The 19973-nt window shown below is 50.0% G+C and overlaps 1 protein-coding gene across 1 annotated transcript in view; it reads right to left on the reverse strand.

Annotated features, from left to right (window-relative positions):
• Positions 1 to 19973, reverse strand: part of ETS1 (ETS proto-oncogene 1, transcription factor) — a 71989-nt gene that overhangs the window by 29827 nt on the left and 22189 nt on the right. Inside the window, exons 2-3 of the mRNA XM_077839807.1 lie at positions 6164 to 6283; positions 5101 to 5301 (exon numbers count right to left, since the gene is read on the reverse strand). Coding sequence (XP_077695933.1) covers positions 5101 to 5301; positions 6164 to 6283 — 321 coding nt within the window. The remainder of the gene's footprint in view (positions 1 to 5100; positions 5302 to 6163; positions 6284 to 19973) is intronic.

Raw genomic sequence — 19973 nt, forward strand, 5'->3', positions numbered from 1 at the left:
TTTTTCTTCTGCATAGTAAAGTTTCCAAGCTGTATTAAGTCAATGTCCAGTTGTAAACTTTTCGAAGAACCACCATAACCTTTTGTTCAGAGTTACAAACGGTTCAGAGTTAAGAACAACCTCCATTCCTGGGGTGTTCAGAACTCGGAGGTTCTGCTGTATGTACAGTGCCTAGCACAGTGGGGCCTGATCTTGGAAATGAATTAATAATAATAACTGTACACTCAGTACACATCTCAGTTCACCCCTTTCCATCCATCACATCAGTGCTTTCCCATGCGGAAGCCAATTTTGTCTTCCCAGTTTGGAAGCTGCACAGTGTCTGCTCTGGCTCTTGTCGTTCCCACCTCATTCATTGCAGGAGCAGCTGCAGAGCGCACAGCGCATGGACAGAAACAGGGTAATGTGACATTACAAAGGGCAACAAAAATAAAAGCACGAATTGCTCTGCCTGTGTTTATTTCTGCTGAGGCTGGAGAAAAACTAACCAAAGATAATGCACGTTCACTCGAAGGAGGCTAATTTTGGCCTCCTCGCCTGGGATTGCAGGGTGGAAAATATTCTTAAACAAAGGAAGGTTTTGTGGAGAGAGACCTAATCCCGAGTGCACTTTTCCCCTCCCCACGGAGTCTGCCAAGCGGCAGGGTGGGTGACCACAGGGAAAGGGTGGGACTAGGTTAAAAAGGGCAACTTTCAGCTAGGTTTACAGTCATGCAGAGGGCACTGATGGCTGCTGGTAAATGGGAGTTATTTTAGGAAGAAATCTGGAAAAATACGACTGCAAACACCCAAATTCATGAAGGAAAAGTCGCCCAGCTGCTGTCATTTTTATACCTTGTGCAGCCTGTGGTAGGTGAGTCACTCGCTCTGAAAGAGCTAACAGGAGAGGCATCTTAATAAGAGGGACCGGGAGGTTGCCATGTGTCCTCATGTGACCTAATGCTTCTGGATGGTTTAGTGAAGGTGAAGCTACATGCTTTGGGTCTAACAGACAAGGCCCTGGTCCCGCTCCCGCTGATGAGAATGACCAGCTACTCTTGGGAACGAAGGGCTCATGATTAAGACACTAGATTAAGATTCAAGAAATGTTTGCTCAATTCCCAGCTCAGCCAATGCACAATGGGTAATTTGCTCCATCGCTCTGTGCCTCAGTTTCCCATCTGTAAAACATGAATAGAAAAATCTGTCTTGTCCAATTAGACTTTAAAACCTAGCAGAGACTCTGTGTTTGTACAGCACCTAGCGCAATGGAGCCCTGATTTGGAGCAGAGCTTTTGGGTGGCATTATTATGTGAATAATAAGGAGCCTTCCCATTGACTGTATTAGGAGCAGGATCGGGCCCTGTCTTCCTAGTTTGGAAGTCACAAGGTTTCTGCCCTTTTTATTATTCATAAATACTTTTCAGCCAAGGATCACAAAGTGATTTACAAACATTTCCCTGGGCCTCTGAGAGGCATGCAGATAACTGTGTTTTACAGACAGGGAAACTGAGGCACGGAGGCTCTGCATGATTTGCACAAGGTGACACAGCATGTGTGGAGAACAGCTGGAAATAGAACGCAGGCATCCTGAGTCCCAGTTCCTCATCCGGAGGATAAGATGGACAGAACTGCAACTTTATTCTTGTCCTCACACTCTTGCAGGAGAAACAGCCAGTGCTGAATCCAGGACCTAGCCTGTAAAAAGACTTTTAGTTTTCTTCTAAGGACATCTATCTACCTAGGTAATTACATGACCTTCATTACCGCAGAGTCTGAGCCCCTACATATGTAATAGATTTAACCTCACAACGCCCCCTGTGAGGTAGGAAAGCATTCTCCATATTTCACAGCTGGGGAAACTGAGGCAAAGAACACCATATCCTCAAAGGTATTTAGGCACCTAGCTCCCACTGAATCAATTCCCAGCTCTGGGATAGACTCGTTGGGCATGTCACTTCGGCCCAGATGCTCAAAGGGAAATCAGTGGGAGTTCAACACTTAAATACCTTTTAGGATCTCAGCCCAAGTGACTTGCCCCAGGGAGTTGGTAGAAGAGCTGGGAATTGAAACCACACCTCCTGAGTACCAACGGAGTGCCTTAACCACAAGACCATCCCGCTACCGTGGGTGACTTTACCAAGCGCTCAATAAAAACGAACGGAAAAAGAAAAGAACTGAAAAGACGCTAGAGCCAAACAAGGAGCAGAAAAACACAGGCTTCTGCAGCTCCCATGCACACCCATGTTTACCTTCTCAAACCACTGGTGACAGTAAAATTAGCAATCAGTAATTAACCTCCATTTGACAATGCGTTTCTTGGACGGCACAAAATCCCCCTCCTCTCCGAGCCACCCAAGTTGGATTACTGGCAAGGGCAGGCGGTGGGTGCCGTGGATATGGATACGTAATGCAATGGAAGCTTGGGCTATGGAACAGCCCTAGGAAGAACTAGATGCTGTATCACCGGGTCGAGAGTGGGCTACAGAGTGTTTTAATTTGCTCAGTGCCCCTGAGTTTTCTGGGCCCTTCACCGTGTGTTAGTAATTCCTTAGTAGCCCAGTAGGGAGAATGCAGCAAGGTAGTCTCAAGATCGCCACTGATTCAAACTAGAGCAGCTGCTCCTTTAAATTCTCAGTGAAGGAACAGTATCTTCAGGGGGTCCTAAAACCCACCGTCTTCCTCACTTGCTCCAGACCTTTAGCCCCCATTCAGCAAAGCAATTCAGCACATGCCAGATCCAAAGCCTATTCTATTGACTTCAGTGGGCCATAAATCTCGGGGAAATTAATGAGATTACAGCAGATGTTTAAAGTCAAGCATGTGCTTTAGTACTTCGCTGAACTGGATGTGTCTGTTGCCACTATTCGTGTCTCAATTACACAGCCCAGGCTCCTCATCAGCCACTTAGGTAGCTCTGTCACTCCAAGATATCGGATCAGACAGAGATCACTTCACCCACCCCCTCTGAAATGCAGCCACCTCTGGTGTGGAACACAGCTGCTGTTTAACCACACCCAAGGAACAAAGAAAAATAGTTTCCAGTTGCGACTGGAAAGTTTGGGTGTGATTTAAAAGTATTGGCCTAGCTGCTCCCATTGAAGTCAATGATTAAAATTCCCAATGGAACCAGTTAGGCCAAGGGTGAATGCCTTGGAAAAAAAAACACTTTCATTTCTAGGAATGCAGAATGTCCCTGCCTTGCCCTGGAATTCAGCCAAGAAGCTGGCGTTAACACCCTTCCTCTTTCAAAGAGTGCCAGGAGCTCTTCACTGACCACAACTGGCCAGGACCCTCTGCTTTATGTTTTATCGGAACGACATCTCCAGCAGCAGCCAGTGCTGACTCGGGTATGTCTACATTTGAGCAGGGCGCTGTGATTCCCAGCATGCACAGGTGTACCCAAGCTAGAGCCTAAAAACAGCCATGCATCCACAGCGGCACGGGCCATGGCGCAGGCTACCCATCTGAGCATGTACCAGGGGTCCAGCAGGATTGTACTTAGGGTGACTAACGTGAGCCCCGCCCGTGCTGCCATGGACACGCTCCTATTTTTAGGCACTCAGTCAAGCTGAGCTAGCCTGGGGATGTGCATACAAGCTGAGAATCACCCCCTTCCCCTCCCCCCAATGAAAGGTAGACAGACCCTCAGAGAAAAGGACATCAGCTGCATAGGGTAGCCAACTTTCTAATCGCACAAAACCGAACACCCCGGCCCCGCCCCTTCCCAAGGCCCCACCCCTTCTCCGAGGCCCCACCCCCGCTCGCTCCATCCCCCCTCCCTCCATTGCTCACTCTCCCCCACTCTCACTCACTTTCACCGGGCTGGGGTGCGGGAGTGGGGTGAGAGCTCCAGCTGGGGGTGCGGGCTCTGGGGTGGGGCTGGGGATGAAGGGTTTGGGGTGTGTGAGAGGGCTCCAGGCTGGGGCAGGGAGTTGGGGTTCCAGGGGGATATGGGCTCTGGGCTGTGGGTGTGCGCTCCGGGTGGGGCCAGAAATGAGGGGTTCAGGGTGCGAAGAGGGCGCCGGGCTGGAGAAGGGAGTTGGGGTGCCAGGGGGATATAGGCTCTGGGCTGGGGGTGTGGGTTCTGGGTGGGGCCAGAAATGAGGGGTTCAGGGTGCGAGAGAGGGCTCCAGGCTGGGGCAGGGAGTTGGGGTACCAGGGGGATATGGGCTCTGGGCTGGGGTTGTGGGCTCGGAGTGGGGCCAGAAATGAGGGGTTCAGGGTGCAGGAGAGGGCTCCGGGCTGGGGCAGAGGGTTGGGGGGCAGGGGTTTGAGGACTCTACCTGTGGGGGGGTGGGTTCTGGAGTGGAGCCAGGGGTGAGGGGTTTGGAGTGAAGGAGGGGGATCCAGGCTGGGAGCTGGGGTCCGGGGGAGGGCTCAGGCTGGAGGTGCGAGCTCCGGGGTGGGGCTGGGGATGAGGGGTTTCGGGTGCAGGAGGGGACTCAGGGCTGGGGCAGGGTGTTGGGGGGTTGCAAGCTCTGGGAGGAAGTTTGGGTGTGGGAGGGGACGCCAGGCTGGGGCAGGGGGTTGGGGTGCAGGGTCCCAGCGGCGCTTACCGCGGCTCCCAGGAAGTGGCCGTCAGGTCCCTGCAGCCCCTAGGCGCATGGGCATCCAGGGAGGCTCCGTGTGCTGCCCTCATGCCCGTAGGCACTGTCCCCGCAGCTCCCATTGGTCGCAGTTCCCAGCCAATGGGAGCTGCGGAGTTGGTACTCAAGGCAGGGGCAGCGCGGGGAGCCTCCCTGGCAGGCCATCCGCCTAGGGGCCGCAAGGACCTGGCGGCCACTTCCGGGAGCCATGCAGAGGTAGAGCAGGCAGGGAGCCCGCCATAGCCCCAGGCTCGTCAACCTGACCTGGCAACCCTAGCTGCATAGAGCCACAAACACCACTTCCGGCCACACCTGTATCTTCCTTAGAGGTCTCCCATCCACATACGTCCTCTCTAGATTCTGTTTAGCTGAAAAGTCTGGAGGCATCACTGTGCCAGGGGTTGGTAAATTACTGAATCCTACTGTAGTCAGACCTTAAGCTGGGCTCTTGGAGGGCCTGAGATTCAGTTTGCCTCTAATACATGCATCCAAGGCCCCTTGGTGTAGCCCATGTGGTGACCCACTCAATTACCTTTCTGTAGGATCTCCAGATGTTCCCAGAGAATATCTCCCACGAAGTCAGGCGCTAGCTCGAGGAAGCAGTCCTTGCCCAGAGCGCAGAGGGCAGCCCCGTTCATGCAGAACTTCTGGAAATCCACATCCTTCAGACTGAATTCATTCACAGCCCACATCACCCAGTCCCGTACATGAGTCTCCGTCCACTGCTGGGGGTCTGCACCAAGGGGTCACGGGAGAGAGCCGTTAATAAGACTTCTCAGGAAGTTAATGGTCAGGGATCTACAGTGGTCACTTCACCCGCCCCCTGAAATGCAGCTGCTTCTAGTGTGGAACACAGCAGCTGTTTAATCATCATGTGTTACAGACATACCACTTCAGTGGGGACCAAAATATCAGCAATCCCTACAACTATGCAGACAGGTGCCGTGCCCCACAGATCCCACCTTTGGGTTGACATAAGTATAATGTACAATGGTGGAGAACATCATCAGTTTAGCTTCATCCTATAGGGCTGAGTGTTACTTTAGTCTGTCACTGCAGCGTCTTTCTGTGCTCCTAACCCTGGCTTGAGACAAAGTTTATAACAGCCCATGTTCTCCCTAAGGGCATCAGTCTTCCAGTGTCTTTTCTTTTTTCATTCAAACCACAAGCACCTTGCAGGTCATGCCAAAAGACACCTGACACTTCTGCCCATAGTAAAAATTAACAGAGCTGAAACTCTCCCATGGCACAATATTTATGACCCATTGGATAGAGGGTCCCTGTGCTGCCTCGAGAGGGAACTCAATTAAAGCAATATTGCTCACTGGGGTAGATGAGAGCAAAGATTGTCTCAACTTCTGAATGGGATGGACAGAGATCACACAGATCAATCCATCAAGCAATGGAGGAAGATATCACTTGTGTGATATCCTCCAGCGAGAGAAGCCAGGGATCAAGGTGATGGCAAGAGAGATGGAATGGAAAGGAGCAAGAGGTTTGGAGAAGAGGATATTTCAGATGAAGAAATGCCTCTGGTTTATCACGGTTTTGCCTGTTGCACAGAGCTCTGCCTATTGGGCACTACTGTGCCGTACCTTTGGGGATTCCCAGCCGCTGTTGCTCTTTCGTGAAGCCACTGAAGGTGGCCTTCAGCGCCTGGGACATCATTTCTTTACTGCTCGGGGTTAGCAAAGGCACATCTGCGCATTCCATATCTGAAAGAAGCAGAGGAAGAGACAAATAAACAACTCACCGAATCTCATGCCCCACTAAGGGAGAGGATTACGGAGTTTGGAGCCACAGGAATTATACATCCAGAACTGAATCAGAAAAATAAGTGAGCCAAGCAACGTGAATTTAAACCTCCTCCCAGCTGCCTTATAACTTCACCCACAAACTCCCCAGCAGGATATCATGTGACAACATATCACTTCAATGCAGCACAGGTTGGAAGTGGTAGTTTTAACCTGGGGTCATGCCATGGTTCAAGGATGTTCTTGGGTGAGGACACTGCTGGGTTAAAAACAATGGGCCTGATTCTCTTTTCAGTTATCTGCTGTAAAACAGGAGTAACTCCTTCACTGATGTCAATGGAGTTATACCAGTGCAAAAGCACGTAATGGTACAGACTTCCTTTGCAACGTGCTTTGAGATCTCCTGATGAAAAGCACTATGCAAGAGCTAGGTTTATTATTATTAAGATGGGGAAAGTCAGACCTTAGCGTTTTTTAAACAGAAAACCACAAATCTATTATCTACACTATAATTATATCTTTAAATTGTTTACTACACATGATTTTTAGAAGACCTCTTAGGGTCTTGCTCCAAAGCCCATTGAAATCAATGCCAAAGTTTCCCATTGACTTCACTCAGCTTTGGGAAATGCCTTTAGGGCCTGATCCTGAAAGATGCTGAGCACCAGCGCCTCCCATTGAAGTCAGCAGAAACTGTAGGTTTCCCACATGAATAGTCCTATTGATTACAACCAGATTATTCAGATCCTTAAAAGAGACATCCTTAAAAGCTTCAGTGCTTTGCTGGACTGGGGCATTTACGTAGTACTGTAATGTTCTGACGTGGTGTAGCCGAGATAGAATTCCATTGGCACAGATGCAAAAGGGAATCTCTAGGTTGATAGACACAGACATGCCCTCTCCGGCTCTCTGATTTACAGGGTTTACGTGGTATAACATCACTCCACAAGGTCTAAGGGCTGGCCAGGATTGAGCCATCACAGAATGAGCGGCTGGCTGCCCTACAACCAAAGCGCTTCACGGACATCAATCAGTTAAGCCTCACAAGTCCCCTGTGGAACCCGGTAGCATGAAAAAGGGGAAAATACTCTTCAAAGTGCCCCAAAAGGTTTTGATTAGGTGAAAGCTAAAGAGGGTGTGTGTGTGAGGAGGGAGTATTACTTCCCCTGAGTTGGTTTGCCCCATGCCCAGCGCTTGATTCCCAGCCACAGATCCTAGGGAAAAAGAGAGAAAGGAGGAGGTGGAAGCAAAGGGAATCCTGGAAAAAGTCCTTTTGTAACAAGACGCAGCGTGACGAAAACCCAGCAGAAAAGCCATTCAAGGAAGGAGGCGAACAAAGAGCTGGAAAATCCCAGATTAACACAGAGTTACATAACGCACAATCCATACAGTGAAGCAATTGCTGAGTCAGTCACTGAGCAATGCATGGCCACCCCTACCAGAGCCAATGATGTCAGCCCAGAAATTTGGATCTTGGAGTAAATCCTGGTGAGAAGTGTTTATATGGCAGGAACCACTTCGTTTTTCAGGGAAGCTGCAATAATGTAAGTTTGTTAAAAAAATCCCTGTCCTCCCAATTAGAGATCTGACCCTTGAAGTGCTCATTTTTCAAACACACTCCTGAAATATAATGTGACCGGAGAAGGAAGTCATTGTAAAATAAATCATCACCAAGCCCTTAACCCTGCTGTAGCACTGTAGGTCTCAAAGCACTTTATGGAGGCAGGTGAGGTAGATTTTACAAATGGGGAAACTGAGGTACAGAGTGATGACATGAATGGCTTAAGGTCAGCGGGAGATCTGGGAGTTCACCTAAACGTTTCTGTTTGAACGACAAAAAGATTTTCAATAAAAGGGAAATTTTCCTGGCAAAAAAATTCCATTTGTGTCCAAAAAACTGATTATTTTTTTTAATGACTGTCTGGCTCTGGTTGCCAAAAAATAAAAATTGTAGCTCTCGTTGAAATCCCAGCCAACTCTATTGCGGCCATGTCTACACTACCACTTATGTCGGTAGAACTTGTGTCGCTCACGGGTGTGAATAAACCTTCCCCCCAAGCGACACAAGTTACACCCACCTAAGCACCAGTGTGGACAGCGCTATATTGGCAGGAGAGCTTCTCCCACCAACATAGCTACCGCCGCCTGTTGGAGGTGGATTAATTAAGTTGATGAGCGAGAGCTCTCTCCCATCGGGTTAGAGCAGCTACACTAAGAGACCTGACAGCAGTGAAGCTGCAGTTGTACCTCTGTCCTGTAGCCACAGGCCTTATTACCCTTTCAAAACGTGTGTGAGAATTTAGGCCCCAGGTCAGCAACGCACTTCACTTTCAGCATGTGCTGAAGTCCCCCTGACTTCCATGAGAGATAAGCGCTAAGTGCTGTGTTGAACCAGGCTAGCAAAAGGTCTAGATGGCTCTGCAGACCTGAAGTCCCCTGTTCATCCACGGAGTAGATGCAGCCCAGCATCAGCCAAGCAAGCTTCCTGCTCCATTCCTGGCCTGCAGGGACCCTTTCAAGGGCAGATAGGGGAGCTCAGCCCTCGTGGTTAATTTAGTCTCTGGTCCCTCTGCAGAGACTGCCCAATGAGAGCCAGTTGTGGTGGTGGGTGTTTTTGGAATACAGACACTAAGAACTTGTGTAAAGGCTGGAAACTCATTTCACATAGGCCAGTCATCAGGCAGTAACAACCTCCAGTCCTCAAAGAGTTGGGCTGGATTTCAACTGGTGACCTACACAGTGAAAGGCTCTGAATACTCCATGACCATCCCAGCCTGCCAACCACCCATCTTTGACTGAGACTTAAATACTAAAAATAGAAGCATGTCCACAGAAATATATCAAGGGGCTGCATTACCATAAAACTGCGCCCGCTATATCTGCATGCTCAAATCCCCATCTCTGAGTGCACAAATCAATCAACGTCTAAGTGACTTGCTACAGTATTTGCACATGCAGGAGGATTTGCACATGGAGATGGGCGCCGGCATTTGTTTTGTTTTTTTACAGGCACTATTTAAAGGGCTGCTACTTCAATGGGATCCTCAAGTGCAGACACCCTGTGCTTCTGGGGAAGCCCTTTGAACTCCACAGGGGTCCATGTGAACAGATCCTATTGCAGCTTGAGCACTGAAGAGCCACCTTTGAGCCCACAGTCCTGCATAGCAACTAGATCTGCCCATGACCCATATATTCAGCTGGGCTGTTCAGAGCGAGGATGCAAAATCCACATTCCTTTCTTGGATTCTGTCACACAGCTTGGTCTAAACACTGTCCCATCACAAACCAAACCAAATCGTTTCACTGTCTCCACCCTTGCCCCTTCTGCCTTTTGTCACCATGGGCATGATGTGCAGCTGGCTCTAACAGAGGAGCCAGAGAGGCTAAATCAAAACTGGCTCTTGCTTTTTAACTCCCTTCCCCATGAGTCACTCTAACCAGTCACCCTGCCACTCATCTATTACAAATTACAGAATTCCATGCTTAGATAGCTTTTAAACTATCCCCTCCCCCTCACACACTCCATTCAAAATTCATGACCTGATTCTCCGCTCCCTCATGCCATTGTGTAAATCAAGGAGTTATTTTGCTATGATAGGAGAATCAGGACCTTAGAAAACAACAGATTCAAATGCTGCATTCAGTTATTTACTGGGTTTATTAGAGAAGGCTTGAAGGAATGAGCAGAAACCCTAGAAAGCTCTACTATCCATCTTCTGCTTTGAGATCATGCTGAGTGAAAATGGATCAATGCGCCTTTCCCTGCTTCATCAAGTTGCTTTTTAAGGCTTCGCTTTCTGTACTCTGTGGTTACAGGGACCACACAGGCATACATTGTCCCCTGCCCTTAGCAGGCTGGTTACACTGCAGCTCATTGCTCGCTCTCTCTGTATGGGAGGATGATTCAGGATTAACCTAAGAAAACTTCTCTAGCCTTGTTTCCCACTGAGTCAACCACGTAAACATGTGCAAAGCAGAACTCTTTAGGCAACGTACCGGGAGGAGGAAGGGACGTTTAGATGTGCAAAATTGTGAAACTGTTTGTAAATATTGTCACCATTTTATTACAGGCAAATTAGCATCTGCAAAGTTGTTTATATGTGGGGTCCCCAGCCCCCTATTCAAATGTCAAGAATTTAGGAATTCCCTATGAACATTTTGCACAAAGGAAGTTTAGTAAATTTGAGGGAAAAGTGGGCCCATTTTCAAGCTAAAGGAAGAAAAACAGAAATTTGCAATGTTTCTTGGGGATTTTTTTTTTTTGGGGGGGGTATGAAACTAGACCATTGAAACAAGTACAAAACCTTAAATTTCCAAATTTGCTCTTTCAAATATGCGGCACTAGTTTCTTCGTTGGAGAGCGTACATTAGACTCAAAGTGTGTTCTGACGTGTTCTATTGTATTTTTTCCTATTTGATCTGTAGCTATGAGTGAAACGAATTCTCTTTAGAACTTCATACATTGGGGCCCCGATCCTCCAAAATACACACAGGCCTGAGTGCAATGGGAATGGTGCCGGGTGAAGTTACACACGTGCATAAGCCTTGGCAGGGCTGAGACATCCATTTGTGGGCTAGTCCCAGACAGCTGAGTTGGAGGCTTTTCTGGAGAAGGAACCCCTCTCTATCTCAGCTCTGACAACCTTGGTTTTGAGATACTTAAATTAGACCCATCATCTTCCTTTTTGCCCCTTTAAACCAGCCTATATTTCCCCAAAGTGCAGAGTGGAATTGATTTTCCTCTCACAGGTACGGACGGAGTCCCCCTGAATTCAGTGCAGTTACTCCTGATTTACACCAGGGTATAGAAGAGAAAAACCAGGCCCCAGCGTTCTGTCTCCCATAGACCTCAGCCCAGTGTCACAGGTGCTGTGGGTTTGGAGCAGGAGCCCAGAGGTCAGCGCCAAGAAGAACGTTTATACCAAGGACGGACAAGGCTAAAATCTGATGGTTCAATTTCCGCTGCCACCTTACACTTGGTTTCCAAGACCGAACCTGAGCCAAATATCACATGCTCCTCTGTGTACTTCCCCTGTCCTCAACACATACACCCACACCCACAACAAGGGCTTGGAAAGGGTTTCTCTAGGGACAGGGGGTATTAAACCAGGCCAAACTAGTGTTTCTCCTAAGCGTCTCTTGGAATTCGCAGCGTCATTTAAAAGCACCAGAAAACAGACTAGAGTAGTGGTCTGCATGCCGGTCAGGAGATTAGGCGTTCTAATCCCAGCACTGACTCACTACAGGGCTTCATACCAGTTACTAAGGTCTTGTCTGAGCTGGGATAACGTGTGTTGTTCTGCCCGGGTGCTACGAATAATGGGCCACCCCTCATTCCTTAAGACCCAGCTCCACTGCGATGCCTGTAAGAAACTAGCTCATTTATACGAGCCAGCTTGACAAGCACGTCAGGAATTTGGGCACACTGGAACAATGTGTTTGATATGTTTGTACAGCACCTAGCTGAGGGTCCTGATCCTGTATGGGGCCCTCCGGGCACTATTGGGTAACCCACACACCCCTTGGGTGTGGTGTTCTGTCCCATCTAGTGGCACTGAGACCACTTAGAGAGATCAAATGAGTCTGCTCTACAGCCTGCACTAACAGCCAGTTGGCTTTTAGCTCATGCACTAGAGGCTCATGCAATAAGCTCCAGAGGTAGCAGGGTTCAATCCTTCCCGCTGACGACCGGGGTCTGTCGGCGTTACAACTGCACGAAAAATATTTAACAAAAGTGGAAGCTGTCAGGCCGACAGGGCCCAGGAGATTTTACCACCATGTCCACACGACAGCTTCTACTGTAGCTACCACGGCTGGAGTTGTACTGCTGGTGAAATACGCTTCATCCTGCTCCTGCTGAAATCAATGACTGAACTCTCCTGGGCGTCTAAGGTGCAGGATCAGCGTCATGACAGACAAGGTCATATGACCTGATTTCCAACGGCCAAGGGGAGTTGTTGCTCTGAAAATCAGACTATTTTCTTCTGTGGCTTAGCTGCCCCATGTCGGAAAAGGGGATAGGTAATGTTTAAGCACCTCCCATGGGTGGTTATGAGGACTGATTCATGAGGCCAAGGTTTTCCAGAGTGACAAGTGACAAGGGGGCCCAGCTTCAGGCTCTCTATATGGGCCTGAATTTCAGAAAGGGCCAAGTCCACGCCTTCCGCCAATCCAGTCTCTTTCAGGCATCTCCGGATGGGCTCCCTAAACCACCAGGCGCCGGAAAACCTTGCCCTGACTGGAGATCCTGGGACAAACAGCTCTAGCAGCAGCATCAGTTACATGGGCCCCATCAAAATCCAGAGACAGCTTTTATTATTACCAATCATTTGTATGGTGGTAGCACCTAAGAGACCCAACCAGGGACCGCTGGGCACTGTACATTGTTTATTAGGTGTATTACAGTAGCACTAGGAACCCCAGTCATGCACCAGGACCCCATTGTGCTAGGTGCTGTACATACAAAAAGACAGAGGGTCTGAATTTTCAGGTGCCTGATGCCCGCTGAAACCAATGGGCATTAGGCATCTAAATACCTTTTACAAAAGCAGGGCTGGAGAGATTAAGACAGCAAACGAGCAAAGAGTCAGGGTGTCCCAGAGTTCACCCCACAGCTACAAGCACATGCTGTCCTGAATTGGCTTTGCATTCAGAAACTCTTTATTCACTGTTTTTTTGTTTTTGTTTTTTTTAAAGGGAGAGGTTGAAAACTTACGAACTTTAGGGAATTTGACCTCAAAAAGCAAGTGCCTCTAACTAATGCCAAGGCACTAGCATCTGGTTGCTTAAGCAAAATAAATAACACTTAGGCTGTGTAGGGGAGAGCAAAGTCATTTTTATCCCAAGTTTCCACACCACGGAGTCAATGCCCCTGGAAAACTCCCATGAGCAGCTCATTTTCTTTCCCACCGAAAGCACCAGTGTGTCCTTGTCCAGCCCCCGCTACTTTACACAGTAGCCTGCACATAAATGGATGCCCGGTGGGTCAGAGCGGAGCTAGCTGACCTGGCCATCCCTGCTCCTGCCCCTCCTGTCCTCTCTATGATGGATGGACACAGAGGTCAGGAACCAGGGCACTGTTCGCTCAGGTAAAAGAGAAATGCCTCCTGCCCCCGCTCCCAGGCCCCCTTGTGCTCCCTGGCTAATCAAGCAAGATTACTGGGATTCTGCGGCCTGGTTATCAGGCAGGAGGCTGAGAGCTCCCTTGGTCAGGGCAATGCCCCCTGCTCCTCTGGGGCCTGACGCCAAACAGAGGGGGCCGACAGCTACAAGCTCATGACACCAGGATGCCCCGCAGCAGAAGCTGTTTGGCTTGACTCAGTGGCGCGGAGGCCCTGTTCCTCCAGCTTTGACAGCAAAGCCGGTCCCTGCCTCAAGGGGTGTGAAGGGGTGACATGAGGAAGGCAGGAGGGCCGGGAAGCCCAGAAGGGGGGGGGGGGTCGCGGCTGCTGCCACAACGCAGAAGGTGTGAGCCACGAGGCGGGAACTGGAGAACGTGGGAGCAGGCGGTGGCTGAGAGGACTGCGGGGGAGACGTAGAAAGGAACAGGGAAATGGACGGGGCATTGAGACTGGCATCCAACTCACCCTGCGAGGAGAGAAAGGGCCAGCCAGGCAGGGCAAAGAGGAACAGCCTCGTGGCAGAAGGGAAAGGATGGATTCCCGCCAGTGCCCACCTTAGCACCTCGCTCCTCGAAGGACAAAGACACACAGCTCTGGGGGACGGGGGTGCACAGCCCCAGGCTAGCTGCACCTCCGACACCCTGTGTGGCTTCTGCTCCAGGACAGACCGTAGGGCGGTAATGAGCAATCTACTCAACCGAGGCACCTTGGACCACCCCAAGGCCTGCGCCCCTCTTTCCAGTGAGCCCTAAGCCACACTCCCCGCCGGGTTTGCCAAACTCCCCTCCCACACCCCTTCTCTGCACTTATGGGCAGACTCACTTTCCAGCTACCTGCTTTCACTTGCCAGCCAGCTGGGAGTCATGGAGGCTTTGCCCCCAGAGCTCTCCACACCCCTGTTGCTCAGCTGTCCATCCCCTTGCTGGTTCCCCTCATGGGGGAAGGGGAACAGAAGGTAGATCACAGACAGGGAGCGGGGGTGAGGGTGGATCTTGCTAAGGAGAGGTGGGGGCCACCAAAACTCGCTGAAAGCAGGGACAGGTTCAGGTGGCCTAAACCCAAGACTCAGGCAAGTTTCTCCAACGTGTCTGCTGAGGCCACTTGGGTGTGGGCTTCACATAGGCCCAGACCCATCCACAGCTTCAGGTGGAGGACAGGCAAAGCTGCGCTCCTTTGAGACCTGGAAGAGCTGAGTTTCCCAGGGCTCTGGATGGAGCACACCCTGCCTCGACCATGGATATGGCCTGACACCAAGGAAGGACTTTCATAGCAGCTGTAGAGTCGCAGGCGGGCACATGTGCACGGAAGCACCTGTAAGAAGGGGCCTCCACACCGGAATCCAGTGATTTACCTGCCTCACACATGCTTCCAATGAGCCCTTGACCATGGCAGGGGAGCAGGAAAAACAAACGAAGGCAGCTGGTAATTTGGCAGCAAGAGCTGGGACCTGCCAGATGACTGATCTGGTAAACGCTTCCCCAAATTCAGCCTGGCACCTGACAGCTGGAGCTATTTTTAATGTGTATTTGTTTAATTTTTTTCCCCTCCCTCCCTCCTTAAAGTGTCCAGAAGCCAAGATGCACCCAGAGGAACAGGGCGGAAGGAATCTGGACAAGGCTGCTCTAAGAGGACAAAGCCCACTAGCTGGCCAGGTGCAGAGTTTACAAGCTCACTCCTGAGACAGACACAGGGGAATCCTAGACCTCTCTCCCATCGGATGAGCTGCACCAGGGAAAATCCTGGTCTGGATGTTTGTGCCCATTCCGACAAGTTTCTGAGTGGAAGATAGGGAGCAGAGCTGGTCCTTAAGACTTCAGGAGATGTATGCTTTGAGCACCTCCAGCACTGGTAGTGAAAAGGCCTTCTCCTCCTCATCTCCTGCCACCAGAAACCATCTTGCTGTCTGTTGTTGCACCTCTCTAGAGGGGACTCAGACAAGGACTCAGTTCATCTCTAGGCTGTTTGGAGGTTGCTTGAAATGATCCTTGCCTTATACTCCACAATACTGCAACACACCAGCTCAGTGGGATATGGGGGGCGGGGGTGATCCAGAGAGGGAGACGGAAGGACCCTGGACCTTCAAACCTGAACAACGGAGCTCAGCGGCTACACACTTCTGTCGGGGCTAAAATGGAAGGATCCTCTCCATCCCCTCCCCCGTAGGAGTCCATGTTAGAGTGCATCTCGCCACAGTCTGAGCCTTGCACCCAGGGCACCCCAGCCTGTCCCAGAACAGCCTTGCCTTTCCTAGGTGCCCTGCTTGGGGTGCCGGAGGTGGGCAGGAACACCTGGGCAAATAATCCCAGCTGAGCCCCTGTTCATTTAGGCAGGATCAGGCAAAATTTGTCTGCACTTCTGAACTGTTTTCACAAGCGTTGCCTCTCCTTCCCACACAGGAAGCAGGAGCTGAGCCAGCCTGTTCCAATTAGGGCCCTTTCATGCACCCAGCCTAGAGAGCTCCAAAATGGGGGGCTGGAGGAAGAGGCCGAAGCTTGGGAGAGGGCAGGAAAAAGGAAAAGGAGGATGTGGATGGAGAGAAAGCAATGGGGATGGATGGGGACAGGAGGGAGAGTGGGTAGAGGAATGAGGTTGGGAGAAGTAATGGAGAAGACAGAGCAGGGCAGGAGAAAGGGAGCAAAGGCATGCTGGAGAGGAGAGATTTATATCCCATCTTGGTAGCAATTTATTCAGAAACTGTCCTTCTCCCAGGAAAAGAAGAAAGGGTACAGACATTAGGTCTTTCCATTCAAAATAAATAATTTTGGGGGGCGGTAGGGATGAGAAAAGGGAGTGGGGAGGGATGAAGGCTTTTTCCCAAACAGGGAAAAATAAATATTCTGTGTCGGAGATGAAAGCCGGGCTTCAAAAAGGAGCAAGAGCGGAAACTGACACCCCACATTGCTTAGCACTGCAGAAAGAACAACAAAGCCAGCTTTCTTCCGGAGCGCGGCAGCTTTCTTATGGAGATGGGCGGAGGGGAGAGGTTCTTCCAAATAAATAAATTGAAGGTTTGAAAAATGTCTCCCCCCAACTCAGAGCAAAGGATTTGTGCTACGTTTAGACCTTTTGGGGCCCCATCAGCCTCCTAGGGAAACATGGGTTCAAAGAGAAGTCCTGGGCTGGGATTGGGAGTCAGGATTCCTTGATTCTATTTCCATCTCTGCCCAGGCTTGCTGCCACTGGCCTTGGGGGAAGACATGTCCCGTTTCTATGCCTCAGTTTCTCCATGTGTAAGACAGAAAGGATTCTGAACTGGTGCAAAGCTTAATTCATGGTTATAAAGTACTTTGAGATCCTCAGATTCTAGAGAAGCAGCATACTCTAGCTCGGCAGTGCACTCCTGTGATATCACCAGGGCTTTAGCTGTTGCTGGAGCATCCTGCACGCAAAGCAAAGCCATCTGTCACAGATTTCCAAAATATGAACACCTCCCTGCGCTCCTCAGGCAAACCTCTGCTGTATGCCGGAAACGCTTGGCCCAATTCCCTCTGCTAGCTCAGTGTGCAGGTCCAAACTCTGCCCTGCAGGCCAGAGCCCCTGCAGCATGGAGAAACTCAAGGCTGAAGGTCTCTCTTAGTCCAACCTCCGCCATGTCCTGGCCCCTCAACCCATTATTGGAATCTTTAATGTCTCAAGTCCAGACCCAGTCTGGATTACAACAGTTTGTGTAGTGCAGGGCTTGTTATTCTGAATGGAACCATACTGAAGGCAATAAAAGGGAATGTGACTGAAATAAATTTAACAGGGACAGCGGTGAGGGGTGGAAGCTCATCTGGCTAATTTGGCGTCTGCTTCCGGCCCTTCCATTACAGGTCTGCAATCAAATTGGACAAGAGAAGGTTCCCAATCACCTGTTCTCCATATGCTATCACTGACTGCTAGCAGGGGACCAGAACCAACCAGATCTCCTGATGTCATCAGACTCTCGGTGGACGGGCCCCGGTCTTTATACTAAAGCAAGGTATGACCTCTCGAGATTTCTTGTCCCCTTAGGATGGAGGTATTGGACTGAGCGTCCTGGACAATGAGGTCCCTTGTTTATCCACAGAGATGCAGTAGTCCAGGACTTCAATCCCTGGAAGTATGACTCAGCCCTGCCTTTGGTGGGGTACTATAGCTTGACCTCCACTGAGACAAAGGGACACAATACCAAACATGGCCCTAAGAGGAAGCTCAGGGGGCTGCACTTCCAGACCTGACGGAATTAATGATGTCAGAATAGATGGGGGGTTTACAGAAGAGGATTTTGAGTAAAGAGACCTGCGGTGTATTCCATGTCTCTGCCACAGGCTTGCCGGGTGGCCTTGGGCAAGTCACTTCCCCTTTCTGTGCCTCAGTTTCCCCATCTGTAAAATGGGGGAGACAGCTACCTTCAGAGTGGTGTAGTGAGGGCTAGGAAATGCTTGTCAAGTGCAATGAATGACAGATTTAAAAAGCCCTACAGCAGGACAACAAGAGAGAAAAGCACAAGCCAAAAAGTTCAGAGCAGAATTAGAACTTCCCTCGAGTTTGCACCACTCTGGATCTGGAGTTTTGGGGGGCAGGTCCTTTTCTGTGCAGAGACATTTATTTAGTGCCTTTCGTCTCAAATGTTGGGGGGAACGCAGTACACACATGAATAACTTCACCCACTACCACTGCAATGCAGCCCCTCTGGGCTGTTTAACAGCTGTTTGACAGTGCCCAGCAAAATTATGCGAACACCTCTGGGAAGCTTAGGGCGCTGTCAACTTGCAAACTTGCCCTGGTTTAATTAAAGCGATTTAGTTAACTGCAAAGCCCCGCTGCAGGCACTCTTAAACCGATTTAGATTAAACAGCACTCGCCTGCATGAGCCATTTCTAAACTGGTTTACGTCCACAAAAGTACTGGCCGAGTTATACTGGTTTAACTAACCTGTGCAAGACCCAGGTCGGCACTATCTAACTGTTCAGATTAGGATGCCGGAGCCTACAGTGGAGGGAAAGGAGCCAACAAAACACCCCTACTCAGGAGCCAGCCCTTCAGAGACGATCATTTTTCAATGGCCAGGATCTTGTCACTTTTGCTGCCTGCTAATATTCTAGGAGGAAAGAGAATTATGATGCAAACAGTGTAGGGAGGCAGGAAATCCCCTTTAAAAGTGGGATTAGCTCTTTCACTTTCAGGTTTGTTTTCCTTAAATCCCTTTTTAGCAGGGACAGGAGGGCACTGCCAGATTTACAAATCCAGTGTTCTTCTTTGGGACAAGCCTCCCCTGTGATAATCATCTCTAATCCCTACTAACCACTTTGCTAAATAGCTCTAATTTGCAGGCACACACTCGCTGCCTCTTGAAAGATAAACTAAGGGGAGCACAGGGTGGGGTCAGCAAAGCCTGTAATAGGCACCAGGCTCAGAATGAAAGGAGGTGAAGTGAAGCCAGCGAGGGGCACAGAAGTGAACAAAGCTTGGATGCAGGCAGCGCTCCTCCATGTGTGAGCAGCTATGCGCTCAGCAATGAGACATTGCGCCATGCACAAAGGGCTAAGACCCAGATTGGACTGAACCACCCTGATTCCCAGGAGCAGAGCTGAACTGTTCAACGGCAATGGGTAAAACCTCCAAAACTACAGAGCTCCCGATTGTTCAAGCAACCAGAAGTTCATCTGCCTCTTGGAATCAGTCCTGAGTATTCAAACTGCTCCTGGGCTCTCTGGGCTGGAAGTCTCTGGAGGTTTAGCTCTGTCTTCTAGACAGGCTGGAAATGCAGTGAGACCTGCCTCACTGGCCTGGTGACACTTTCATGTGATGAAGCTAAAATAGGCCAGCCTGAGCTCTTCCAAGGCAAACCCATGTCTGGGCTCCAGCGTTCCACGAAAGAGCCAGGGTGCTTTTAGGCTCCTGGCTGGACGGGCTCTGCTGCCCGAAGCGTGAACTGCTTTTCCAATCCAGGTTACGAACACAACTGTCTGTGGTGCTAACCTCTAATCTGAGCCCAGTGCAACGTTACGCGGTGCTACGAACACCCATTCAGCTGCACGGACCAGAGGGGTGAGAAAGCTGAGGAACTGCTGCGAGTTCAGAGCTCGGTTCTGACTCTGACCCTGGTCACCAAAATTCTTCTGTAGGTGAAGCTGGAGTATCTAAAAACTCTGGCAGAATGAGACTGTTAGCCTCCTCCGCTTCTATCACTGACAGGCTGACATTTCTGGGGTGTCGTTTATTCCTCCTTCCAGCCCCTTAGGTCTTGCCCCTGGATTTGGCCCTATATGGGTTTTTATACTGCACTCATCTGAGTACCTTCCAGTAGAGCATTAAGCAGCGTGACTACACATCTGTCCAGTGTTGGTTGTTCTCTCATCCTCTCTCCAGCGGGAGAAGTATGTGGAGTGGCGTTTTGGAAGGTTAAGACTCCAAAGCACACACTCTCCAGGGACTTGGTTTTGAGTCTCCTGAAGGTCAACCACGTGAAATGGGTTTGCTAGTTTCAACCAAATCCCCTGCGGTTTCCTGTCTCCATCACCGACCTGTGGATGCTCCATCACTGCTCAAGAGAGGCTCAGATGCTC

The sequence above is a fragment of the Eretmochelys imbricata genome, chromosome 22, assembly GCF_965152235.1.
Source record: "Eretmochelys imbricata isolate rEreImb1 chromosome 22, rEreImb1.hap1, whole genome shotgun sequence".
NCBI classification, from domain to species: domain Eukaryota; kingdom Metazoa; phylum Chordata; order Testudines; family Cheloniidae; genus Eretmochelys; species Eretmochelys imbricata.